This window comes from Heteronotia binoei, chromosome 13 (assembly GCF_032191835.1).
Source record: "Heteronotia binoei isolate CCM8104 ecotype False Entrance Well chromosome 13, APGP_CSIRO_Hbin_v1, whole genome shotgun sequence".
NCBI classification, from domain to species: Eukaryota; Metazoa; Chordata; class Lepidosauria; order Squamata; family Gekkonidae; genus Heteronotia; species Heteronotia binoei.
In genome coordinates this window covers 14,129,663-14,157,465 of record NC_083235.1, presented here as the reverse complement: position 1 = coordinate 14,157,465, position 27,803 = coordinate 14,129,663, and the positions used below count along the sequence as shown (strand labels likewise).

Below are 27,803 nucleotides of genomic sequence, written 5' to 3'. Positions count from 1 at the left end.
TTCAACTTTTTCCAGGCACGATTGTCTTTCCCAGCAACTCGGCTTCTCATCGTATGACTAAAGCACAGAGGCTTCCGTTTAGTCATCTTTGCTTCTAGGGCGGATTCAGGCTTGATGAGATGTAGAACCCACTTATTTGTCTTTTTGACAGTCAGTGGTTATCTATAAAGGGGGGGGGGCAAACTGCGGCTCAAGAGCCACGTGTGGCTCTTTCACGGATATTGTGTGCCTCTTGAAGCCCCCCACCGCCCCATAAGCCGGCTTGGAGAAGGCATTTCTCTCTTTAAATGTTTGTTCCAAGCAAAGCCAGCCAGTGGCTTGGAGAATGCATTTACAGTTAAAGTTGCTTTCTTTCCACCACTTCCTCCCCATCTTCCTTCCAGTCTGATGTAGTGCGCGGACTCATATCTGGGAGAACCGGGTTTGATTCCCCATTCCTCCACTTGCAGCTGCTGGAATGGCCTTGGGTCAGCCATAGCTCTGGCAAAGGTTGTCCTTGAAAGTGCAGCTGCTGTGAGAGCCCTCTCCAGCCCCACGCACCTCACAGGGTGTCTGTTGTGGGGGGAGAAGATATGGGAGATTGTAAGCCACTCTGAGTCTCTGATTCAGAGAGAAGGGCGGGGTATAAATCTGCAGTCTTCTTCTTCTCTTCTCTTCTCTTCCCTTCGTCTTGCAGCTCTCAAACCTCTGACGTTTATTCTATGCGGCTCTTACATTAAGTAAGTTTGGCCAGCCCTGCTATAAAACTTCCCTCCACCGCCGCATTTCAAATGAATCTGCTTTCTCTCTGTCAGCAGCCTGCACAGCAGACGAAACATTTATTTTATGAACAGGGCCTTTAAAAAAACCAAGAAACAAAACCTCTGTTTCAACAGCATCCAGAGGAGAAACAGGGATCTGACTTACCAAAATCACAACGTTTTCATTCAGTTCTTGTCCTACGTCTCAACAAACCTCTCGCTAAGCTGAAGGAATGGCCTTTGGGCTTCCTCTTCCTGACATTCTTTCCCACCCTCACTTGTGGCCGAGTGTTCCCTCTAAGCTGAATTAGCGTGAGCTAGCTCACAGTTTTTTAGCCCCCGGCTGACACATTTTCATTTTCACTCAGGAAGGGGGGCCCCAGAGACGAAGACAGAAGATAGTGGATTTCTATCCCACCCTCAACTTTGAATCTCAGAGCAGCTCACAATCTCCTTTATCTTCCTCCCCCACAACAGCCACCCTGTGAGATGGGTGGGGCTGAGAGAGCTCTGACAGAAGCTGCCCTTTCAAGGACAACTCTGCCAGAGCTATGACTGACCCAAGGCCATTCCAGCAGGCGCAAGTGGAGGAGTGGGAGATCAAACCCGGTGCTCCCAGATAAGAGCCCGCACGCCTAACCACTACACCAAACCGGCAGACTAATTGATGCAGTAGCTCACAACTTTAATGCCAGTCGCTCACCGGGTAGAATTTTTGCTCACAAGACTCAGCAGAGGGAGCATTGTTTGCAGCCCTCGCAGATTTCCCCCTCCTCCTGGTTCTTTCCAGCCGGCCTTGGAAACAAAAGCCGTCCCCCAACCCACCCGTCTGTCTTTCGCACGTGTTTTATATATAACTACGCGGCACGGACCCAAAGCTCGCGCCCACTCACTCTCGCTCCGTATCCTGCCTATTGAGAGACTCATCCAGATGGCTGGGTTCAAGGAATCTGCCGGTTTCGTGAATCCAGCTCCTACCGCCCGATGTTCCCCAGCAGTGCTCTCCCCCACTCCCGGCCTGTGCAGCTGGAAGGAACAGATGCCCGAGGAACGCAAGCTGGGCTCTTGGAAGCCTGCAATCAGGTCCAGGGATTTGGCAGGGAAAGTTGCAGGGTCCTTCTTCTTTTTCTCCCCAAAAGATTTCATGATTTTTTACGGCGCTGCTGAGCCACGGACTTCGCAAGCTGCTGTCTGAGCAGGCTGTTCATTATTTCAGGAGGCGGGAGGCAAAAGGAGAAAGAGGGGGAATTTGCTCCAGATGCCAAATTTATTCTGAGCACTGCACTCAACCTGCTCAGAATCTGGAGGGTGTCCTGGGCTGGTCCTCCTCCCTGATTTGGCCCCCTGCTCTCACTGGACAAGCCAAGAAACAATGCAGAGCTCAGAGAGCTTCTACTCAGACAGGGGAGCAGCAGGGAACCCATGAGTGGTGGTCAGCTCTGGCGGGCGGACAGTGATGGGCCTCCACCAAGAAGGAGGAGGAGGAAGAAGATTTATACCCCGCCCTTCTCTCTGAATCAAAGTCTCAGAGTGGTTTACAATCTCCTTTACCTTCCTCCCACACAACAGACACCCTGTGAGGCAGGTGGGGCTGACAGAAGCTACCCTTTCAAGGACAGCTATGGCTGACCCAAGGCCATTCCGGCAGCTACAAGTGGAGGAGTGGGGAACCAAACCCAGTTCCCCCAGAGAAGAGTCCGCGGACTTCACCGCTACACCAAACTGCTCTCCAGTCTGGCTCTCCAGGAAGTCGAGAGGCAGACAATGGCAAACCACTTCAGTCAGAGGTAGGCAACGGCATGGCTGACCCAGGCTAGCCTGATGTTGTCAGATCTCGGAAGCTAAGCAGGCCTCGGTTAGTACTTGGAGGGGAGGCCACCAAGAAGAAGAAGAAGAAAAAGAAGAATTGAATGCTCAGTTTTCCAGTTTTCCTAGGCAATATACATTTTAGCAGGTTGTGCGTCCAAAGTGTTCACTGGAGTTGTTATAGACTATATTGCGTACTGTGATTCTGTATGGATCGCGCAGAAACAGTGAAATGAATTATTGAAAGATCAATTTAAATGTACAGAGGTTCCTTTAATGTCAGTGCGGCGTGTCACAGCTGGTGCTTATTAACTCTTTAGATTGTAGGCGTCCCTGCCGCTCCTTCCGAGTGTTTGGGGTAACAGCAGCATGCATGACTCCAAATGAACCTGCGATTGTATCACCAGTAAGTATGAGGAATAATCGATTGTATTGGGATACTGACTAGTATATTTTATGTATTAATATTATATTATTTGTACCAGTCTCAACATTGTATATGCGCCTGAAGAGGCTCGTTGGGAAACGGTGTGGATACCGGTCCGCTGTTGCGCTTTTTTCACCATATCGGGACTGGACTACACCTCTATGCTGAGCTAAGAAGACTGAGCTGTGCTCTTTTGAGCTGATAAGTTCTTGGGACTTTTAAGCATTGGCTGTTCACAAAACAGTATTTTCTCGAGTCTGCATAGCGTGAATTGCAATTGTTGTACAGTTTATAAGCACGGATATGAATTTTCACTATTTGTGATCACTTAATTATAAATATAGAAAACGTTTTGCAGCAATTCACCGTGAACTTTGCTTTTGATTTGTATCCATTTTACATGGTCATAAGAACAAAAGAACATAAGAGAAGCCATGTTGGATCAGGCCAGTGGCCCATCCAGTCCAACACTCTGTGTCACACAGTGGCCAAATAAACCCCCCAAGTGCCATCAGGAGGTTCACAAGTGGGGCTAGAAGCCCTTCCACTTTGTCCCCCGCCTCAAGCACCAAGAATACAGAGCATCACTGCCCCAGACAGTTCCAATAAAATGCTGTGGTTAATAGCCACTGATGGACCTCTGCTCCATATTTTTATCCAATCCCCTCTTGAAGCTGGCTATGCTTGTAGCCGCCGCCACCTCCTGTGGCAGTGAATTCCACACTTTAATCACCCTTTGGGTGAAGAAATACTTCCTTTTATCCGTTCTAACCCAACTGCTTAGCAATTTCATTGAATACCCACGAGTTCTTGTATTGTGGGAAAGGGAGAAAAGTACTTCTTTCTCTACTTTCTCCATCCCATGTATGCGTCCCACATATCCCATGTATAATCTTGTAAACCTCCATCATGACACCCCGCAGTCTCCAAGCTAAAGAGTCCCAAGCGTTTTAACCTTTTTTCATAGGGAAAGTGTTCCAAACCTTGAATCATTCCAGTTGCCCTTTTCTGGACTTTCTTCAATGCTATAACATCCTTTTTGAGGTGCGGTGACCAGAATTGAACACAGTATTCCAAATGAGGCCGCACCATCGATTTATACAGGGGCATTATGATACCAGCTGATTTGGTTTCAATTCCCTTCCTAATAATTCCCAGCATGGTGTTGGCCTACTCTAGTGTAGGCTCTCAAACATCTGACATTTACTCTACGTGGCCCTTAGGTGCAGCCAGTTTGACCACCCTGGTCTAGGATCTGAGAAACCCAGGTTCAAATCGCTGCTCTGCCATGGAAGCTCACTGTATGACTCTCTCAGCCTCCCAAGGTTGTTGTGAGGACAAAACAGAGGCAAGCTTCGCAGAATCAAAGGGCTTAAAGACCCCAAAGCAGCCTCCCTACTGAAAGAGTGACGTTTTAACTGTGTCCATCAGAACAGCTTCACTGGGTGCCGAGTTCAGCTTCCTAAGGAATCTGTGCCCTTACAAACAGGAACGTGGAAGAACTCATGAACCATTCCCAGCTTATCTCAAAAGTAAAAAATGGGAAGTGCAAAAGAAGTGCAAAAATGAGACATTCAAGCAGCTGTGTCCCACATAGATCTTTGCCCCTGCCCATCATCGGCAAAACTGCAGAATTACAGAGGCAGAAACAAAGGCAGATAATACAGAATTATGGATAGGCGGGATTGCAGGCCTGGAGGACAACTTGCCCTTGTCTTGGCGCAGGCTCTTCTGCTTCCGTTTTTCACAGTAGTAAACACTCAGTAGCGGGGCTTTTTTTGAGCAGGAGCATACAGGAACACAGTTCTGGCTGGCTTGGCATCAGGGAGTGGCCTAATATGCAAATGAGTTCTGCTGGGCTTCTTCCACAAAAAAGCCCAGCATGAAACAATGGTGATGTCGGGGTGTGTGTGTGTGTGTGGCCTAATATGCAGATGAGTTCCTTCTGGACTTTTTCTTCAAAAAAAGCCCTGCGTGAAACAATGGTGATGTCAGGGTGTGTGGCTTAATATGCAAATGAGTTCCTGCTGGGCTTTTCTACAAAAAGCCCTGTTTGAAACAGTGATGATGTCGGGGTGTGTGGCCTAATATGCAAATGAGTTCCCACTGGGCTTTTTTCTACAAAAAAAGTCCTGCATGAAACAATGGTGATATCAGGGGTGTGGCATAATATGCAAATGAATCCCTGCTGGGCTTTTCTACAAAAAAAGCCCTGCTTAGAAGTAAAGCCGTGGCCTGGATATCTGAGGCTAGCCCGATCTCAGACACTAAGCAACATCAGCCCCGATTAGAGTTTGGATGGGAGACCACCAAGGAGGTCAACGGTTCACTATGCAGAGGCAGGCAATGGTGAAACCAATTCTGAATGCGTCTCACCTTGAAAGCCCTCTGCGGCTACCTCAAAACGGCTGAAACTTGACCACGCTTTCCAAGAGCAAAAACTCAGCCCTGCTTTTCAGGTCTGTCGGACATGAGCGTTAAAAAAGGGCCCTTTAATCCTTTGGTTCCAGCTCTATTCCTCCTCCCCACCCCCCGCCCTGCTACCCCCACGTCACTTTTACCTCTGCTCAAAATTATCTCCCCCCCCCCGGCTGGGAATGAAAACGGTTTGGGAAGGGTACGACACCTTGTACCTACAAAACGGCAAGGAGGTGGCAGTTATTCCCCCCCCCCTCCATGTTCTCTCCCCCCCCCCCAATACAGCTTCAGCAGGTGCACCTAGAGTCACTGGAAAAGACAGCCATGCTGGGAAAAGTGGAAGGCAACTGGGAAAGAGAGCCCAAGTTGAGCTGGATGGACTCAACTGTAGACAGCAGATTTATACCCCACCTTTCTCTCTGAATCAGAGTCTCAGAGCGGCTTACAATCTCCTTTATCTTCTCCCCCCACAGCAGACACCCTGTAAGGTGGGTGAGGCTGAGAGAGCTCTTCCAGAAGCTGCCCTTTCGAGGACAACTCCTACGAGAGCAAATGGCTGACCCCAGGCCATTCCAGAAGCTGCAAGTGGAGGAGTGGGGGAATCAAACCTGGTTCACCCAGATAAGAGTCCGCGCACTTCACCACGACACCAAACTGAGGAAGCCACAGCCCTTGGTTTGCAAGACCTGAGCAAGACAAGAGAATGTTTCGGAGGGTGTTAATTCATAGGGTCACCATAAGTCGGAAGGGACTTGATGGCACTTCACACACACACACACACACACACACGTTCTTCCCCTCCAACTTCAGTTATTGCATCCTGGAAGGGAACAAAGCCTCATTAAACAACGTGCCATTCCACCTTCAGATGTACAGGAGCTGCCAAAGTATTTTTTCAAATGAAAATCCACAGCCCTTTTTACACGCGAGGCCCTTCTCGACTAGCACTGTGGATGGGATTTGGCCCGCATCCCAATACAGAAACGCAACACCAGGAACCATCGATGCAGAGTTCACAGGCCCCAGACGGCAACTAAGAAAAGAAACAGCACCCCCTAAAGGAGAGGAAAGGATCAGCATGTGGTCCTCTTCTCAAGAGGCCGCCCCACTTACCCGTCCTGCTCTTGCTATTGGTCAAGATTTCCTGGAGTCGCTCCTGGAGTTTGTCTGCCCGCTTCCGCTCCAGGTGGAGCTGCCGTTTGAGGTCCTTCAACTGTCGGGAGGAGAAAAGGTTAAGGGGAGTGAGAGAGCTTAGCTCCACAACCTATTTTCGGCTTCTGACCCACCAAAAGAAGAGCCCCATGGCGCAAAGTGGTAAAGCTGCAGTACTGCAGTCGGAGCCCTCTGCTCACGACCTGAGTTCGATCCCAGCGGAAGCTGGTTCAGATAACCGGCTCCAGGTTGACTCAGCCCTCCATCCTTCCAAGGCCGGTAAAATGAGGACCCAGCTTGCTGGGGGGAAAGTGTAGTGACTGGGGAAGGCAATGGCAAACCACCCCGTAAAAAGTCTGCCGTGAAAACGTTGTGAAAGCAACGTCACCCCAGAGTCGAAAACAACTGGTGCTTGCACAGGGGACTACCTTTACCTTTAAAAAAAGAATAAGGTCACAGGGACTGCTTGCTAAAGGGGTGCTGAATCTCTTTTCCTTGCAGTGATGGAGCACAGCTATTTGGTCCATCGAGAAAGGTTAACGATAGTTTGACATAACAGGGTTAGATTGATAGATGGGAGAGATTTAGATGAGGCCCCCTCCCCCCAACCCTTCTGAGCCTAAAAGATCCTTTGGAATTCTGGGGTGGGCGCATTCACAACATGGCTGCTGCAGGGGGCGGAGCCAACCCCAAATTGACAGAGCGTGCCATTATTCATCGTTCTATGAGCAAACAGCTTTTCAGGCAGACGCTCCGGTTTAAAACAAGAATACTGATTTCACGGTGTGTGTATGTGCGTTTTACAGGCATGCCACTTACTTTCAATCACACGGCAATGTTAAAAAAAAAAATCCACACAACCAACCAGATTTCCAGAGGCCAATCAGAAACCCTGCTGGACAAAAGCCCCGCCTTCCCACTTTCTAAAAACATTTGATGGACACCAAGGGGTGCCACGTTGGGGACCAGAGGATTAGATAGGAACCTGGCGTGAGTGGATGTTTCTCTTTTTTATATTCTGCCTATTGCTCCGAACTGTGAAAAAAACTGATAGCGATTTACAGTCCTCTGATCTCGCACAGATAATTAAGGTAGACACTATTTTCCAAGATTGATGACCAGAGAGTTGAAATTCAGTTAATTTCCCCCCCTAGATGTTACATATGTAGGACAAGAAGCCTTATTTTACATATATTGACTTCCAAGATCTGAAAAGTCTAAAAGCTACTGCAAATGACTCAATTGGCTGCTGTCCTGCTTTCCTTTTCACGTCCTTACTGTACACATGGAACACACATGAAGCAGCCTTCTACTGAAATCAGACGCCTGGCCCATCAAGGTCAGTGTTGTCTACTCAGACCGGCAGCAGCTCTCCGGGGTCTCAGGCTGAGGTCTTTCACACCACGTCCTGCCTGGTCTTTTTAACTGGAGATGCCGAGGATTGAACCTGGGACCACCTGCATGCCAAGCAGATGTTCTACCACTGAGCCAGGGTCTCAGATCAAGGCCTTTCTTATCACCTCCTGCCTGGTCCCTTTTAACTGGAGATGCCGGGGATTGAACCTGGCTCTGGAGCCACTTGTGGCTCTTTCAGACATATTGTGGCTCTCAAAAACCCCACTGCCCCATTGGCCAGCTTGGAGAATGCATTTAAAGTTAAAGTTGCTTTCTTCCCACCTCTCCCTCCCTCTTCCAGCTCTCAAACATCTGACATTTATTCTATGTGGCTCTTACGTTAAAAGTCCCGTGGCGCAGAGTGTTAAAGTTGCAGTACTGCAGTCCTAAGCTCTGCTCACGACCTGAGTTCAATCCCCGGCGGAAGCTGGGTTTTCAGATAGCCGGCTCGAGGTTGACTCGGCCTTCTATCCTTCCCAGGTTGGTCAAATGAGGACCCAGCTTGCTGGGGGGAAAGGGTAGCTGATTGGGGAAGGCAATGGAAAACCACCCCGTAAAAAGTCTGCTATGAAAACATTGTGAAAGCAACGTCACCCCAGAGTCAGAAACGACCGCTACTTGCACAGGGGACAGTTTGGCCACTTCTGGCCTAGGGAGGCATCGGAGCCTTCAGCGGCATCAGCAGCTGAGCTCAGACGCTCCATGCAGGAGAGAGAGGGAAAGCCTGGCAGTACTGGAAGCGCACGGAGCGCCGACCTTAAAAGAGACATGGCCCTGAACCCAAACTCCGCTCCTCTGCCCCAGCCTCTGCTCTTGGGCTGGCTCGGCGGGGGAACCAAAGCAGCAGCTCTTTCTTCTGATGCACTTCATCCCCCCCCCAACAGGGGGACCCGGGAAGCGCAGCGGCCGTCCCCCTATCAGTCTCAGCCACCTGTTCGCCTCCTTCCCAGCTGCCTCCAAAGGGAAGTGCAGTGACGCACTGCGGTGCGGAGCTGCCACCGAGCGACGCAACTTTCTTGCTCTTTCCACTACGTTGTGTGTTTGGTGGGGGAGTTGCGGGGGTGGGGGGGACCTGCTTCCATTATAGCTTGCGGACAAAACCCCAGCCTTGAAATTCATCCAGCCTGGCAAGAGAGAGGATTTACTAGAGCCCGGGAGTACTGGGACGGACAGCGTGGCGGAGAAAGTTCAGGGAATTTCAATCAATCCCTCCGTTGTCTACCCTATCTTGCTCCAACATGCAGATGTGCGTGCTCACCCTCTCCTCCCCCAATCCCCAGGGAAAACCCTTGACTAGCTCACCGCAGCACTCCCTTTCTTCTCCAGGATCCGCTGCCCGTCAACTGTGTCCTTCACCTCCTGCAAGAGAGGGAAGGCTGTCAACGTAGCCCCCTTCTGGACTCCTGGTGCCCCAAAGGTGTCAAAACGCGTTTCCGCCACACTTTAAAGATTGGCAAAATGCTTGACAGCTCCCTTCATCCTTAAAGCCACCAGCCTCTGAGGGACAAAAACCTATTATTATTAGGATGTGGGCAGAATAGAGGGGGTGCAGAGGAAAGTGACAAAGATTATAGGGACTGGGAGGAAACTTGAGAATGTTCAGACTGGAGAAGAGGAGGGGGAGGAGGGGGAGACAGGATAGCACTCTTGAGGTATTTGAAGCGCTGTCACTTGGAGAAAGGTAGGAAGGTAGGGTGGAGCAGGGACAGGATAGCTCTCTTGAGGTAATTGGAGGGCTGTCACTTGGAGGAAGGTAGGGTGGAGGGGGACAGGATAGCTCTCTTGAGGTAATTGGAGGGCTGTCACTTGGAGGAAGGGAGGGTGGAGCAGGGACAGGATAGCTCTCTTGAGGTAATTGGAGGGCTGTCACTTGGAGGAAGGGAGGGTGGAGCAGGGACAGGATAGCTCTCTTGAGGTGTTTGAAGGGCTGTCACTTGGAGGAAGGGAGGGTGGAGCGGGGACAGGATAGCTCTCTTGAGGTATTTCAAGGTCTGTCACTTGGAGGAAGGGAGGGTGGAGGGGGACAGGATAGCTCTCTTGAGGTAATTGGAGGGCTGTCACTTGGAGGAAGGTAGAGTGGAGGGGACAGGATAGCTCTCTTGAGGTAATTGGAGGGCTGTCACTTGGAGGAAGGTAGGGTGGAGCAGGGACAGGATAGCTCTCTTGAGGTGTTTGAAGGGCTGTCACTTGGAGGAAGGGAGGGTGGAGCGGGGACAGGATAGCTCTCTTGAGGTATTTCAAGGTCTGTCACTTGGAGGAAGGGAGGGTGGAGGGGGACAGGATAGCTCTCTTGAGGTAATTGGAGGGCTGTCACTTGGAGGAAGGTAGGTTGGAGGGGGACAGGATAGCTCTTGAGGTAATTGGAGGGCTGTCACTTGGAGGAAGGGAGGGTGGAGCAGGGACAGGATAGCTCTCTTGAGGTGTTTGAAGGGCTGTCACTTGGAGGAAGGGAGGGTGGAGCGGGGACAGGATAGCTCTCTTGAGGTATTTCAAGGTCTGTCACTTGGAGGAAGGTATAGTGGAGGGGGGACAGGATAGCTCTCTTGAAGCATTTGAAGGGCTGTCACTTGGAGGAAGGTAAGGTGGAGGGGGACAGGATAGCTCTCTTGAGGTAATTGGAGGGCTGTCACTTGGAGGAAGGTAGGGTGGAGGGGGACAGGATAGCTCTCTTGAGGTAATTGGAGGGCTGTCACTTGGAGGAAGGGAGGGTGGAGCAGGGACAGGATAGCTCTCTTGAGGTGTTTGAAGGGCTGTCACTTGGAGGAAGGGAGGGTGGAGCGGGGACAGGATAGCTCTCTTGAGGTATTTCAAGGTCTGTCACTTGGAGGAAGGGAGGGTGGAGGGGGACAGGATAGCTCTCTTGAGGTAATTGGAGGGCTGTCACTTGGAGGAAGGTAGGTTGGAGGGGGACAGGATAGCTCTCTTGAGGTAATTGGAGGGCTGTCACTTGGAGGAAGGGAGGGTGGAGCAGGGACAGGATAGCTCTCTTGAGGTGTTTGAAGGGCTGTCACTTGGAGGAAGGGAGGGTGGAGCGGGGACAGGATAGCTCTCTTGAGGTATTTCAAGGTCTGTCACTTGGAGGAAGGTATAGTGGAGGGGGGACAGGATAGCTCTCTTGAAGCATTTGAAGGGCTGTCACTTGGAGGAAGGTAAGGTGGAGGGGGACAGGATAGCTCTCTTGAGGTATTTGAAAGGCTGTCACTTGGAGGAAGGGAGGGTGGAGGGTAGACAGGATAGCACTCTTGAGGTATTTGAAGGGCTTTCACTTGGAGGAAAGTAGGGTGGAGGGGGACAGGATAGCTCTCTTGAGATAATTGGAGGGCTGTCACTTGGAGGAAGGCAGGGTGGAGGGGGACAGGATAGCTCTCTTGAGGTATTTGAAGGGCTGTCACTTGGAGGAAGGGAGGGTGGAGTGGAGACAGGATAGCACTCTTGAGGTGTTTGAAGGGCTGTCACTTGGAGTTAAGTAGGGTGGAGGGGGGACAGCATAGCTCTCTTGAGGTATTTCAAGGTCTTTCACTTGGAGGAAGGTAGGGTGGAGGGGGACAGGATAGCTCTCTTGAGGTAATTGGAGGGCTGTCACTTGGAGGAAGGGAGGGTGGAGCGGGGACAGGATAGCTCTCTTGAGGTATTTCAAGGTCTGTCACTTGGAGGAAGGTATAGTGGAGGGGGGACAGGATAGCTCTCTTGAAGCATTTGAAGGGCTGTCACTTGGAGGAAGGTAAGGTGGAGGGGGACAGGATAGCTCTCTTGAGGTATTTGAAAGGCTGTCACTTGGAGGAAGGGAGGGTGGAGGGTAGACAGGATAGCACTTTTGAGGTATTTGAAGGGCTTTCACTTGGAGGAAAGTAGGGTGGAGGGGGACAGGATAGCTCTCTTGAGGTAATTGGAGGGCTGTCACTTGGAGGAAGGTAGGGTGGAGGGGGACAGGATAGCTCTCTTGAGGTATTTGAAGGGCTGTCACTTGGAGGAAGGGAGGGTGGAGGGAAGACAGGATAGCACTCTTGAGGTGTTTGAAGGGCTGTCACTTGGAGTTAAGTAGGGTGGAGGGGGGACAGGATAGCTCTCTTGAGGTATTTGGAGGGCTGTCACTTGGGAGAAAGGTAGAAAGGGAGGGTGGAGGGGAGACAGGATAGCACTCTTGAGGTGTTTGAAGGGCTGTCACTTGGAGGAAGGTATGGTGGAGCGGGGACAGGATAGCTCTCTTGAGGTATTTCAAGGTCTGTCACTTGGAGGAAGGTATAGTGGAGGGGGGACAGGATAGCTCTCTTGAAGCATTTGAAGGGCTGTCACTTGGAGGAAGGTAAGGTGGAGGGGGACAGGATAGCTCTCTTGAGGTATTTGAAAGGCTGTCACTTGGAGGAAGGGAGGGTGGAGGGGGGGACAGTATAGCTCTCTTGAAGTATTTGAAGAAGGTAGGAAGGTAGGGTGGAGCAGGGACAGGATAGCTCTCTTGAGGTATTTGAAGGGCTGTCACTTGGAGGAAGGTAGGGTGGAGGGGGGGCAGGATAGCTCTCTTGAATTATTTGAAGAAGGTAGGAAGGTAGGGTGGAGCAGGGGCAGGATAGCTCTCTTGAGGTATTTGAAGGGCTGTCACTTGGAGGAAGGTAGGGTGGAGGGGGACAGGATATCTCTCTTGAGGTATTTGAAGGGTTGTCACTTGGAGGAAGGTAGGGTGGAGGGGGGACAGGATAGCTCTCTTGAAGCATTTGAAGGGCTTTCACTTGGAGGAAGGTAGGGAGCTGTTCTCCTCGGCAGCAGAGTATAGAACTCACAATAGTGGGCTTAAATTACAGGTGGAAAGGTAGCAGCTGTATATTAGCGGGAGAATTTACAGTACAATAAGTTCAGCAGTGGAACTGGCTGCCTAGGGTGGTGGTGACCTCTTCTGCCCGGCCCACCCCAACAGCCTTCAAGGAGCAGATGGAAGACATGCTCACTTTGTAGAAGGAGCTCCTTTGCATATTAGGCCACACACCCCTGATGCAGCCAATCCTCCTTGAGTTTACAGGCTCTCAGTACAAGGCCTACTTTAAGCTCTTAGAGGACTGGCTCTGTCAGGGGTCGTGGCCTAATATGCAAAGGAGCACCTGCTTCAAAGTGAGCCCTGCTCGTCAGGGATGCTTCAGAGATGATCCTGTGTTGAGCAGGGGGTTGGACTAGAACAGGGGTGTCAAACTCATTTGTCATGAGGGCCGGATCTGACATAAATGAGACCTTGTCAGGCCGGGTCATGTGTGTCATAAAATGTAATGCCAGATAGCAGAGATAGAAACTTTACAAAGGACACAGACAAACACAGAGATTTTTTTAAAGCTTAAAATAAAACATGCTTAAAACATTAGCACTTGTTGGTCTTAAAGGTGCTTTCTTTGTATTTCTCCCATGGGATCCATGGAACTGGGCAAAAGAAGCTCTTTCCTTCCTTCTCCAGGAGGGGGAGGAGCCTCAGCCAACAGAGGGAAGAGAGGCTCGGCTCAGTAGCTCTGCTGTGCGATTGAGAGAGCCTGTCAAAGCAAGCTCTCCCTTTCCCCTCTTCTTCCCCAAGTGAGGAGCCTCAGCCAATGGAGAAAACAGAGGTTTTGCAGATGACAGCTAGTTGCTCGGAGGCCTGATAGAGGTCCTTTGGGGGCCTGATTTGGCCCCCGGCCTGCATGTTTGACACCCCCTGGACTAGATGGTCTTTATGAACCCTTCCAACTCTATGGTTCTAGTCAGGATTAAGACTGATAGGGATGCAAACTGCAGAATGCGATGCCCAGGAGATGTGTCAGTGGGTGCCGTGGCGCCTGGGAACCCCTGCCTTAGGTTCAATTTCTGGCCTCTCCCTTTCCCTAGACCTTTGGTCTAAACCGGGACACGAAGAGTGACAAGGCAGGGGAGGGATCTTGTGTGGGATCTAGGATCCACAAAGCAAGCAACCCCACTGTACTCAAGTGTCTTCAATTTCCGGGAAGCCAGGAGGGAAGGGGAACAGGAGAAGTCGCCATCCAAATGCCTGACTTGGAGGGATGGCGCCATCTGCTGATCTGGGCCAGGCACTGCATGCACCCTGAAGACGGATACGGCAACCAGATCTCTGGGCACGCAGCGTGAAAGCGATAATGCAGCAATAGTGCAGCAATATTGCCCAAGCTAAGCTGGCCTGCTCAGGGCCTGGATTCCCCCTATTAGCCCACTGCCTTGAGGTCCGAAGAAGAAAGGCGGACGGAGATGTCAATGAAGAAGAGTAATCCGGCAGATGGGCGACTTTGGCAGGAAGGGGAAAGAAACAGATGGGCCTAGGAACCTCACGCTGCCAACCAGCGGCTCCCGGAGGAAGTCGGCAGGTGGCTGCAGCACGTACACACGCACCTGTTTCAGCCGGTTGACTGCCTCCATGTGTTCATCTCTGGCTCTTTCCATCTCTCGCAGGCTCTCTTTGGTTGCTTCCACTTCTTGGTCTTTCAGCTGCGAGGGGAGACCATCGAGCCGTGGATCAGGGGAGAAAAAGTGGGAGGCGGAACTACTGACTTGCTGGCAAACAGGAAGCAACCTCCCCCCGCCCCCAAACCCTGCAGTCGGTCGCAAACCTGCTCAACTGCGCAACGGTTTGCAGTGAAAGCGAGCGGGCAAGGAGCGAGTTCGAATCTTCACATAAGAACATAAGAGAAGCCATGTTGGATCAGGCCAACGGCCCATCCAGTCCAACACTCTGTGTCACACAGTGGCCAAAAAACCCAGATGCCATCAGGAGGTCCATCAGTGGGGCCAGGACGCTAGAAGCCCTCCCACTGTGCCCCTGCCAGCACCAAGAATACAGAGCATCACTTGCCCCAGACAGAGATTTCCAACAATACGCTGTGGCTAGTAGCCACTGATGGACCTCTGCTCCATATGTTTATCCAATTCCCTCCTGAAGCTTGCTATGCTTGTAGCCACCACCACTTCCTGTGACCTACTCATTTGATTGCCAAACACGTTTTTGGAAGGCAGGTTAGGGGAAAAGCACCTGGAGGGCAATGTCATACAAAACAGATGTGGCCACCTGACACGACCCTTCTTCCCCTGCAGGTGTCTCTTCTCCCCACCCCGTCGGCCAATTCTCCTCCCTACGACTGCGCCGCTTTGAATATCAGCTAGGGTTGCCACAGCAGAAGGTATCCCACTGACTGCCACTGTTGCCTCCTGCTGAAGGCAGAGGAAAAATACAAACTGACAGCCTCCTCGCTGGGCCGAACCCTGAAGTAGTGAAAGGGAGCTCTAGGAGTTGCGAGAAACGATACGGTTTTAACCACAGAGTCCCCGGCAATTCCTAGAGTGACCTTTTGTCACTTCCAGGTTGTGCTCAGAAGAGACCGGGTGAAAATGGTGATGTTGCTGAAGTCAAGTGCCCCGCCCATCTCCCCACCCCTCAAATCTCCCATTGATTGCCCAGCTCAGCTTGACAATCCTAATATCAGCAACAAACCCGGTGGGAACGTTATTCGGCCTCTACCGTTGTAATCAGAACCTCTCTGTCTTCTCTCTAATGTTTTAAATATGTGCCCCGGAGATCATTATGATCCACTTCACAACATCTTCTGAGTGTGCCTGGCCCAAAGGACATCCATCCTGACTCAACCAGGGCCAGGGTTTTCTTGGCTTTGGCCCCGCCCTGGTGGAATCAGGTCCTGTAGAGATCTGGGCCCTATCTGACTTACAACCTTTTTGTAGGGCCTGCAAGATGGGGCTATTCCACCAGGCCTTTGGTTGAGGCAATGGGCGTCCATATTCCCTCTTCTTGGCCTCCCTGGCTGCAACGCTGTTTTTCTGATAACACCATCCTTTTACTCAATTTCGGGCCTATATTATATCATTTTCAGGGTTTTAATATGAACGTACTCAGGGGTGGAATTCTAGCAGGAGCTCCTTTGCATATTAGGCCACACCCCACTGATGTGGCCAATCCTCCCAGGGCTTACGCAAAAGCGCCTTGTAAGCTCTCAGAGGATTGGCTACAGCAGGGGAGTGTGGCCTAATATGCAAAGGAGCTCCTGCTAGAATCCCATCCCCAGGGAGTGCTGACTGTGGTTCAAATTAGTGGTTCTGTGCTCTGAGCCCGCCTGCGGGGAAAGGGCGGAATGTAGCTCAACTCAACGCAACTAAAATAAATAAAATAAACTAACTAAATCAAAAGTAAAACAAAATACTGCCCTGCCCTAATGAAAAGAGGCGTTCGCTCAACGAGCGAGGGGGCACATGGGCTCCCACGCACCTGGACCCTCAGCACCTTGTGCAAAAAAAAAGCAGGGCCCTCACTAGGAAAGTACTGCTCACCTGTGCTCCCCCTCCCCCCTGCTCTTACCCCCAACTCGGCTTAGGGAACGAGTCTCTGGCACGGTCGCCTGAGCAGCTCAGCCTGTAGGCGGCGCTCCTTGAGTCATCCAGGGGCATGAACTGAAGGGGCCGGAAGGTCCCTCCGGCCAGCAGGTGGCCGACGCCCATGGAAGGTGACTCCGTGAAAAGCTCCTCCCCCCGAAGGGCACAGCAAGCCAGTGACAAGTGGCAAGAGCAGAGAAGGCGCCTCCCGTCCAGGTGGCACAGAGGAGGAAGCTCCCTGCCCCAGCCCTCGTACCTGCAGGTCAGCCAAATGCTGCTCCTTCAAGATGCGCACGGCCTCCGCGTGTTCTTGCTGGTGCTTTTCGATCAGCTCCTGGGGGAAGAAGAGGAGGGTTTTTAATACCTCGCTTTTCTCATGATAGAGGTTGACAAGATTATGCATGGGACAGAGAAGGTAGGGCAACAGTGGGAGGGCTTCTAGTGTCCTGGCACTTAATCACTACATCAAACGGAAGGAAGGAAGGAAGGAAGGAAGGAAGGAAGGAAGGAAGGAAGGAAGGAAGGAAGGAAGGAAGGAAGGAAGGAAGGAAGGAAGGAAGGAAGGAAGGAAGGAAGGAAGGAAGGAAGGAAGGAAGGAAGGAAGGAAGGAAGGAAGGAAGGAAGGAAGGAAGGCAGGCAGGCAAATAGATGGAGAAGACAGAGGAGGAAAGAAATCAACTATAATTGCATTCTCCAAGCTACAGGTTTGGGGAGAGAAATGCCTTCTCCAAGTCAGCTGACGGGGTGGTGGGGGCTTTTAGAGCCACATGACATGTGTGAAAGAGCCACATGTGGCTCAAGAGACACCGTTTGGCCACCCCTGACTTAGGAGAAGCAGGAGCCCAGTAGGACAGGGGGTACGAGCGGAGCTGTCCGGGGGGGTGGCACAGTGGGAGGGCTTCTAGCCCCACTCTGCCTCTTGTTGCCCACCTCTGCCTCCTTCAGCCGCCGCTCAAACCAGCCTTTGGTGCCGTCCATGGACTGGATCTGGAGGCGCAGCTCTTCCACCGTTTGCTGCATGGACTCCAGTTCCTGGCTGCGAGCCTGAAGGAGAAAAGGGAAAGAGACGGAGGTGTTACGGAAGGCGTAAGACCAAAGGCTTAAGTCTCAAGCTGGGTTTCTGAGGCAGGATCAGGGAAGGAAAAAACCGAGCTTTCAAAAGTGAGTATGACTCTTTGTGTATTTCTCTTTTAGCTGTACTGACATGCTCAGGTAGGGATACTGAATAGAATACAATCCGAGAGAGGTCACTATAATGGATTACACAACAAAAAATGCAAGCTAGTGACCAATTTACTAAGAAGTATATAGAAACCGGTCCAAATGTCCAAAACATGTACATTCAAGTCCCAAAGTAGTGTGGTGACAAGCCAATCGATTAAGTACTTGTTTCTTTCCAGTCTTCATCAGACCTGGGACCAATATTGATTCAATTATATAGATTCTTTACACAATTTTCAAAAAAGAGGGACGCGGAGCGTCTCCAGCAGCAATTTCACATCGGCTACAGCTCAGTATGTGGATACTGGCTGTTTATCTCATTACGTATACTAAACCCATCTTCCACTACATTTTAACATATTTTTCTTCAAATGGCAAACTATATGTGCGTTACATGTTAAAAGGTAAATTAGTAGGATGGAAAAGCTTCTGCGAATGTAATGCCCTCTTTTTGACTCAGGCTTATATAATAGAGTGACTGACAGACATTCTGACATTTTGACATATTACTGTTTCATTGCTTTCGCATACTCATGATACCCAGATCAAAGGTTTGCTCAATTTGTTAATTTTAACTGTTCTATCTGCACCATTTTGCATTCTAAAGCAAAGCCTACCAGCTATATATATAGCTCTGCTCACTGTACCTGATTCCTCGTCTGATGAAGTGTGCTTGCAGCACACGAAAGCTGACGTTCTGAATAAAACTCTGTTGGTCTTAAAGGTGGAGCTTGACTCCCACTTTGTTCTCTGGAACTGGTTTGTAATCATTCGGCACTTCCACTGAACTAAGGTCCAAAGGTTGTCTTGCACCTTTGAGCACACTCCTCTGCAGTGTTCCCTCTAAGCTGAGTTAGCGTGAGCTAGCTCAAAGATTTTTAGACTCCAGCTCACACAGTTTTGTCTTAGCTCAGGAAGGATGACCCCAGAGCACAATAATTGATGCAGGAGCTCACAACTTTAATACCAGGAGCTCACAAAGTGGAATTTTTACTCACAAGGCACTGCAGCTTAGAGGGAACATTGCTCCTCAGGTGTCTGCTAGCCTGCCATTTAGATCTCCAGGACTGCAAATAGCCTCTGTGACAGCATATTAAGAAACGCACTCTATGCGGCTGTAAAGCCAAGCACTGGGAACTCTTTGCCCTTATCCTTTGGTGGCTTTGTCTGTGGTAAAGAGCAATCTGCCGCCGGTGTAAAAGAACTCACAGACCCTTGAAGGTCACCGCCCTGGGCCCTTGCAGCTAAGAAGAGAAGAGCAAGAGTAATATCAAATGCTGTAACTCCTTGAGGTTGGCCTTTCTGGGCAACTTTTAAGGTGTTAATTGAGAACTTGGTTATACGTGTTCTGCTTTGTAAAGGCCAACGGCTAAACGCAATAAATTTTCGACTGACTGACTGACCGATCAAAGGCGCAGTCAGAAGACAAGGCCTTCTCCCTCTGCAGAACTCAAAGTACCACGGTTCAGCTTCAGTGGGCAGCTGTGTTGCTCTGAAGGAGAAAGGCTCGCTTAGAGCCCGGCAGCACTGTGATGCTGAGCGGCCCTACTTCCCTCACAAGGGTTAAGGAGAATATTCCAAGGCAGGGGTGTCGAACTCTTTTGTTAATGAGGGCCAGATCTGACATCAATGAGACTTTGTTGGGCCAGGCCACGTCATAAAATGTAATGCCAAGCAGCAGAGGAAAGGTTCCCTGTGCAAGCACCAGTCGTTTCCGACTCTGGGGTGACATTGCTTTCACAACCTTTTCACGGCAGACTTTTTACGGGGTGGTTTGCCATTGCCTTCCCCAGTCATCTACGCTTTCCCCCCAGCAAGCTGGGTACTCATCTGACCGACCTCGGAAGGATGGAAGGCTGAGTCAACCTCAAGCCGGCTACCTGAAAACCCAGCTTCTGCTGGGGATCGAACTCAGGTCGTGAGCAGAGCTTAGGACTGCGGTACTGCAGCTTTAACACTCTGCGCCACGGGGCTCTCAGAGGACACAGACAAACACAATTAAAGATTTTTTAAAAAACTTTAAAAAGAATAGCACTCTTGATAATATTTTGTTTATTTAACAGTCTCTGATAACTGACACCTCTCGCTCTGAATTACTGCATCAAAATCTAGAGACAATGTCTGTTCTGTTGCAATCTTGAGTATGCTGTTCAGGTGTTGCTCAGGTGTGTGTCTGTAAGTTGCAAACCTACTTTTGATTTATTGGCATTCATTATAGAAATCTCAGGATCAATGCTTTGAGCCTAAGACCCAGGGGAAAACATGAAATGGCTGGGCATTGCAAGCTTCTGTACGGAAGTTCCTTCATGTGTTGGTCAACCAATGGAGAAAATAGAGACTTTGCTCTGGAAATCCTGTGCAATTGAGCAAGTCTGGCCAAGCAAGCTGCGATAGAGAAGAAAGCAAGCGAGAGAGAAGGCAGCAGATGAGAGAGAAGGAAGCTGTAAGTGAAGGAGCGGGGAATCAAACCCAGTTCTCCCAGATAAGAGTCCACACATTTAAATGCTACACCAAACTGGCCCAGGGCTCCATAGGGAGGGCCAGGGCGTCTACCTTCTCTTCCTTTAGTTGGCCACGCAGATCGTCTTCCTGCCGCTTCTTGTGCTCGTGCAGTTCCCGCAGCTCCCGCTCGTAGCGCGCCCGCACGGCCAGCACCTCCTTTTCGTGCTGCAGGCGCAGGTTGCCCAGCTCCTCCTTGTGGCGCCCCTTCTCTTGCTGGGTCTCGATGGCCATCTCATCCAGCATGGCCTTGCGCTTCTCTGCCGTCTGGGAAAAGCAAGCACAAGGTTACAGGTTCTACCAGGTCTTTGGTTGAGGCAGCAGATATCAAATTATACTGCCCCCGGCCTGCTCACCCGTTTCATCCACTGGCACCAGATGCAGACATTTATTTATTTATTGAATTTAGATCCCGCCCTCCCCGCCGAAGCAGGCTCAGGGCAGCTCACAACAATAAAAATATTTACAATTCCAAACTTCCAACAGTTAAAACATTGAGCAAATTAAACAACAAACCATTAAAACAGATTAAAACAATTTCTGGTACTGGTGTCATCAACTTCCACTGTCTTCAGTCCTCTTGGATATCCTCATATAAGATACTTCTAGTAGGTGTCTTACCATCCAAGTACACATGCAGTGGACATTCTTTGAGAGCCCTTTAACTAAAAAGGTAAAGGTAGACCCCTGTGCAAACACCAGTCGTTTCCAACTCTGGGGTGACGTTGCTTTCACAACGTTTTCACGGCAGACTTTTTACGGGGTGGTTTGCCATTGCCTTCCCCAGTCATCTACTAACAACAGTAGGAAAAGGTCCCCTGTGCAAGCACCAGTCGTTTCCGACTTTGGGGTGACGTTGCTTTCACAACGTTTTCACGGCAGACTTTTTATGGGGTGGTTTGCCATTGCCTTCCCCAGTCATCTCCGCTTTCCCCCCCAGCAAGCTGCATCCTCATTTTATCGACCTCAGAAGAATGGAAGGCTGAGTCAACCTCAAACTGGCGACCTCAACCAGCTTCCACTGGGATCGAACTCAGGTCGTGAGCAGAGCTCCGACTGCAGTACCGCAGCTTTACCACTCTGCGCTCTTTAACTACACTGAAGCCATCTTGTAATTTATGTTGCAGTGGTATTATAGTGATTGCATTATGTTTTCAAATGTTTAAAACTTGTTATGTTTATATGGTGCAAGCCCCCATGAGCCCTGCTTGCGAGGGGAGCGCCGGATAAAAATCCGATTAACCATACAGATAAATAATACAAGAATTCATGCCAAATGCAGGTGAAGGTTGTGGGAGCTCTCGCCTGTTTTACGCTATTTTCGGTTTTTTACAAAGGTCTAGTCCACAGGTGGCCAAACTGCAGCTTGGAAGCCACAAATGGCTCTTTCACATATAAGCCAAGCCATCCAGCAGTTTGAAGAATGCATTTAAAGTAAAAGTTGCTTTCTTTCTACCTCTCCCCCTCCTCCCTCTGCCAGCTATATGATTTCTTTCCATCTTTCCTCCAATTTTTCTTTCCTTCCTTCCAGTTCTCAAACTTCTGATGTTCATGTCTTGCAGCTCTCAAACGTCTGACATTTATCTAAGCAAATATGGCCACTCCTGGTCTAGTAGATCATTGACCCAGGCGTCTACAGCGAGGGATCCTTTAGATTTCCAGTGTTGTCAAAAGGATTCCCTTACCAACTAAAGTTGCCCTTTGGACCCCAAACAAGTGGTATTTCAAGACTGCCCACAGAGCTGGTATATATCCTTGGATTGGATGACTGGCCGTGAAGTCTAAGTTAGCAGCTAATGCCAGACTGATCCTGGATATAACCTCTCGCCGGAAATGTGCGAGCTCCCGCATCTTTTAAACGAATGGTGGTGAGATGATTCAGACGCGACAGGGCTCCAAGCACAGTAAGGGCTGGCCAGCCTCCCGCTTACCTTCCTGGCTTCGTCGAGGTCTTGCAGCAAGCGCTCCTTCTCCTGCCCCAGCTCCTGCAGTTGCTCCAGGAGGCGAGAGTTGGCCCGAAGCGACTCCTTGAAGAAGACACAAGAAAGTCAGAGAGACCCTTGCTGGATTCACCCCGGTGGTCTATCTAATCCAGCACCAGTGGTCCAGTGAATGGGCCAGCGAGCAGGACAGAGAAGAAGAAGAAGACTGTAGATTTATACCCCGCCCTTCTCTCTGAATCAGAGACTCAAAGTGGCTTACAATCTCCTTTATCTTCTCCCCCCACAACAGGCACCCTGTGAGGTAGGTGGGGCTGAGAGAGCTCTGACAGAAGCTGCCCTTTCAAGAACAACCTCTGCGAGAGCTATGGCTGAGCCAAGGCCATTCCAGCAGGTGCAAGTGGAGGAGTGGGGAACTAAAACCCGGTTCTCCCAGATAAGAGTCCGCACACTTCACCATTACACCAAACTGGCTCTTAACCACTACACCAGACTGGCTTTCAACCAAGAACCAAGAGGCCAACCAAGGCCTTCCGCACGATGTTGCCTCCAGGTGCTAGCATTCAAAGGATGACTGCCTCTGGCTATGGAGGCTCCCATCAGTCACTGTGGGTAATAGCCACACTAATGGCTATTACCTCTGACTCAGCGCAATTTCCTTTCCAAGCTGTCTGTGCTTGTGGCTGTTGCTACCTGCACTGACAGCAGTTTCATCGCTCACTGGGGAAATAAGTATTCCCTGTGCATAATTTGATAAGTCTCTATCAGGTTCCTCCTTAGCTGACTTCCCCCCCGCCCCCCCAGAGTACAAAAGCCCCAGACTCTTCAGCCTTTTCTCACACTGGCTGTCATAAAAGTTACCGGGATGCAGGGCTTTTGTTTTTTTTAGAAAAGGCCCAGCAGGAACTCATTTGCATATGAGGCCACACACCCTGACATCATTGTTTCACATAGGGCTTTTTTGCAGGGAAAGTCCAGCAGGGCCTCATTTGCATATTAGGCCACACCCCCTGACATCACCATTGTTTTGTGCAGGGGTTGTTCCCCTGGAAAAAAGCCCAGCAGGAACTCATTTGCATATAGGGCCACACCCCTTGAAACCGCCATTGTTTCACACAGGGTTTTTTCCGAATAAAGCCCAGCAGGAACTCATTTGCATATGAGGCCACGGCCCCTGGCATCACTGTTTCACATTGTTTTTTGTAGGGAAAGCCCAGCGGGACCTCATTTGCATATTAGGCCACCCCCCCAACATCGCCATTGTTCCACACAGGGTTTTTTGCAGAAAAAGCCCAGCCGGAACTCATTTGCATGTTAGGCCACACCCCCTGGCATCACCATTGTTTCATACAGGGCGTTTTTTGTAGGAAAAGCCCAGCAGGAACTCGTTTGCATATTAGGCTGAACCCCATGATGCCAAGCCAGCCAGAACTGTGTTCCTGTTCGTTCCTGCTTTTTTAAAATAAAGCCCTGGAGATGAGTAAGGATTACTGTCACTAACCAGGCATGAGATCTTTACAAAATATGGCTCTTTCATACCACAAGCCAATTGTTATTTCATGACAAGCTGTGCATTTGGTGATGTTCCCTTCTTGCAGCATTTAGCTATTGTCCCCTGGTCCCTTAGGGTTGAAAAGCAGATGCTGCAGTCAGGACTTTTTTGGGCAGAGAAAGCGCAGCAGGAACTCATTCGCATATCACACACTCCTGCCATTACCATTGTTTTGCACGGGGGGGGGGAGGTTGTAAGAAAGGCCCAGCAGGAACCTATTTGCATATCAGCCCACGGCCCCTGGCACCAAGCCAGCTAGAACTGCGTTCCAGTGCTTTCCTGCTTTAAAAAAAAAATTTTTTTTAAAGCCCTGCCGGGATAACGTATGAAGTCCTCCAGCCACCAAAATGCACTAGATACAGGCAACTTGGCATTTTAAACCACCTTTTAGTGCTTAGCGTCCAGGTTAGAGCGGTAAAAGGGAGAAGCATCCACTCCCACCCTCCTAAGCCTGGCGACCTGATGCTGTTGCACATACATAAAAGTGCCATCAAGCTGCAGCAGACTTAGGGTGACCCCATAAGGTTCTCAAAGCAGGTGAGGAACAGAGGTAGCTTTGCCATTGCCCACCTCTGCACAGCAACCCTGGATTTCCTTGGTGGCCTCCCATCCACATACGAACCAGGGCTGACCTTGCTCAGCTTCCGAGATCTGGCGAGATCAGGCTAGCCTGGGCCATCCAGGTCAGGGCAAGAGAGGAGCAGAGGTGGTTTTGCCCTTGCCTGCCTCTGCACAGCAACCCTGGATTTCCTCGGCGGTCTCCCACCCGTATACTAACCAGGGCCGACCCTGCTTGGCTTCTGATGAGATCGGGCTTGCCTGGACCCCCCCAGGGTAGAACATCTCCCGGGTCCTTTAACACGCTTTCAACTGCTTCTTTCACGGACACGAGCTAAAAGGATCAAGTTGCCCAGGTCCAAAAGGCACTGATTATTCCAGACTGATTCAGCTATAATACAAGGTCCGTAGCCTTGCAGAGGCAGAATTTCAGGGGACAGGAAGGTATAAAAGGTGGAGACGGCGAGAGTGAGGACAAGGAATGCAAAGGCAGACTAGATCAGGTAGGAGGGGAAAACCCAGGTTAGGCAGATCTCAGAAGCTAAGCAGGGTCAGCCCTGGTTAGTATTTGGATGGGAGACCACCGAGGAAGTCCAGGGTTGCTATGCAGAGGCAGGCAACGGCAAAAATCACCTCCTTTCATCTCTTGCATTGATCTGGATGGCCCAGGCTGTCCCAATCTTGTCTGACCTCGGAAGCTAAGCAGGGTCGGCCCTGGTTAGTACATGGATGGGAGACTGCCGAGGAAGTCCAGGGTTGCTGTGCAGAGGCAGGCAATCGGAGACCGCTTCTGCTTGCCCCGTCCTGCCTTGGTTAGCCCAGGATAGCCCAATTTTGACAGACCTTGGAAGCTAAGCAGGCCTGTACTTGGAAGGGAGACCACCAAGGAAAGTTTAGGGTTGCTGCGCAGAGGCAGGAAATGGCAAACCACCTGCTTGTCTCTGCCCTTGTCTGGATAGGCCAGGCTAGCCCAATCTCTTCAGATCTCAACAGCTAAACCAGGTTGGCCCTGCTTAGTACTTGGATGGGAGACCCGACAAGGAAGTCCAGGGTTGCTACGCAGAGGCAGCCAACGGCAAACCACCTCTGCTAGAGTCTCGCGTTGAAAACCCGATGGTCTTGGGGTCGCCACGAGTGGGCTGAGACTTGAGGGAGAGGGACAAGAATGAGAAGGATCTGCATCGGCCACAGCTGCAGGGAAATAACCCGACAGGCTGCAGAAGAGATTGAAGAAGGTTGAACTAAAATTGGTGCGTGTGTGTGTCAAAGTTGTATAAGCACCCACAATTCCAGGAGGGGACTGGAGGGGGCAGGAAGAAGAGCAGAAGAAGAGATTGCAGTAAGAGGAACGGGGGAAGAAAAGTCTCAGAGGCTGGCAGGGACGCAAGGCTCACGCTCGATCGAGTATTACCTTCTTGCTGGTTCTTCGAGCGGCAAGAGCTGCGCGACTGCCCTTTTGCATGCTGCGTTGGGAGAGGGGAGGAAGCTGAGAGCACTGTGAAGGGCTTCCTTCCCCTCCCAAGCAAGCAAAAACAGCTGCAGCGAACAGCTTTCCTCTGAAGAAGAAGAAGATGATGACGACGAAGATGACTGATGATGATGATATTGGACTTATACCCCACTCTTCACTCTGAATCTCAGAGTGGCTTACAATTTCCTTTATCTTCTTCCCCGACAACAGACATCCTGGAAGGTAGGTGGGGCTGAGAGAGCCCTCACAGCAGCTGCCTTTTCAAGGACAACTCCTACAAGGGCTCTGGCTGACCCAAAGCCATTCCAGCAGCTGCAAGTGGAGGGGAATCAAACCCGGTTCTCCCAGATAAGCGTCTGTGCGCTTAACTGCTACACCAAACTGGCTCTCCCAGAAACTAGGAAACACTCCCCACCCCCCACCCCCACCCCCAAACCAGTGGCCTACCTGCAGCTGTGTGTTGAGGTCATCCCGCTGGGCAGCCAGGGCTTCCTTCTCGCTCTGACGCTGCTGTAGCTCTGCCCCCAAGGTGGCCGCCTGATCTCGCAGCAGGTTCATCTCTTGGGTCTTGGAGGTCTGGATCTATGGGGTGAGCATGAAAAGGAGAAAGAAGTCTCAGGGCACTGAGCAGTTCGGGTCTCCCCCGAACTGCTCATCGGGGCAGTTCGGGGGAGATGGCGGTCTGCTCATCGTTCAGGACTCCCCCGGCTCAAACAGGGCCTCCACAATGCCTGCCCCCAATAGCATTGACACCATGCTTCTGAATAACATTCCAGGATCGCCTCCTGCACCTCCATCTCTTCTTGATTTGCAACCAACAGAGGATACCCTTTCCATACTGCCATCGCAACGTAAAATTGGGCGCTGCCCCCAACACCCTACAGTTCCCTTCTTTCTGGGTAGCTATGACCAGGGGTGGAATTCTAGCAGGAGCTCCTTTGCATATTAGGCCACAGGGGTGGCCAAACTTGCTTAACGTAAGAGCCACATAGACTAAACGTCAGATGTTTGAGAGCCCCAAGGCATGAACATCAGATGTTTGAGATCCACAAGGCATGAACGTCAGATGTTTGAGAGCCCCAAGGCATGAACATCAGATGCTTGAGAGCCACAAGGCATGAACGTCAGATGTTTGAGAGCCACACGACATGAACACCAGATGTTTGAGAGCCACAAGGCATGAACGTCAGATGTTTGAGAGCCACGAGGCATAAACGTCAGATGTTTGAGAGCTGGGGGGGGGGGGAGGGAAGAAAGGAAGATGGAGAGGTGGAAACTTTAACTTTGAATGAATTTTCAAAACTGCTTGCTGACTTGGCTTGGACAAGTGATGTAAAATGAGAAATGCCTTCTCCAAGCCAGCCAACGGAGCGGCGGGGGATTCAAGAGCCGCACAATATGTGTGAAAGAGCCACAGTTTGGCCACCCCAGGGCCACACTCACCTGATGTAGCCAATCCTCCAAGAGCTTACAAAAAAAGAGCCTTGTAAACTCTTGGAGGATTGGCTACATCAGGGGGGCGTGGCCTAATACGCAAAGGAGCTCATGCTAGAATTCCACCCCGGGTTATGACCAAAGTACGATAGCCTCCGTTTAGTCTTCTCAGCTTCTAGGGAGAGTTCAGGCTTGGTTTAACCGAGAGCCCACTTATTTGTCTTTCTGGCGGTCTGCGGTATCTGTAAAACTCTCCTTCGACACCGCATTCCCAATGAATCAACTTCTACCTGCCAGCTTTCTTCACTGCCCAATGTTCACACCCAAACGTAGTAATGAGGAATACCACGGCATGAATTACCTCCACCTGGGCTTAAATGCGCTAACATTGCCTCCCTTCGTGCAATGACACCCCGCCTTTTTGGCAAGAGCAAGTAAAAACCACAGTTTGAAATTATTAGTAAACAGTGGGAAACTGCGTAGCACGATAATACGACGTCAGTACGGAATGACTGTGCCAACAATTTCTGTATCCAATCTCTGGCATAGTGTAATAAAGAAAATAAATGTAGCTAACAAACAGGCACTCTCCAGAAGATTAAACAAATAACGTCCATAAACAATACCACTGCACAGTCCAAGTGATATTCCAAAATTATCCTGGAGTGGATCCCAGATGTGAAGCAGAACAAAGGAAAGGCAACCGCAGCCAAATCAAGAAGCTCAGGACCGGTTTCGGTGAAGACGCCTTCTTCAGCCTGCAGCCATTACAGTCAAGAATATCTGTTGGCTGTGGAAGCTCCAGTCTATATTCGTTCAGTAGACACAGTGCAAACACTTTGTAGCTGGA

At 50.5% G+C, this 27,803-nt stretch overlaps 1 protein-coding gene across 2 annotated transcripts in view; it reads right to left on the bottom strand.

Annotated features, from left to right (window-relative positions):
• The window catches only part of GRIPAP1 (GRIP1 associated protein 1), a 125,487-nt gene that overhangs the window by 60,280 nt on the left and 37,404 nt on the right, over positions 1-27,803 (bottom strand). For both annotated transcript variants that reach the window (XM_060252712.1, XM_060252713.1), the window contains 8 exons: positions 25,967-26,101; positions 21,930-22,025; positions 20,053-20,265; positions 17,209-17,322; positions 16,535-16,612; positions 14,293-14,388; positions 9,241-9,297; positions 6,505-6,604 (listed from right to left, as the gene is read on the bottom strand). In XM_060252712.1, the coding sequence (XP_060108695.1) occupies positions 6,505-6,604; positions 9,241-9,297; positions 14,293-14,388; positions 16,535-16,612; positions 17,209-17,322; positions 20,053-20,265; positions 21,930-22,025; positions 25,967-26,101 (889 nt within the window). The remainder of the gene's footprint in view (positions 1-6,504; positions 6,605-9,240; positions 9,298-14,292; positions 14,389-16,534; positions 16,613-17,208; positions 17,323-20,052; positions 20,266-21,929; positions 22,026-25,966; positions 26,102-27,803) is intronic.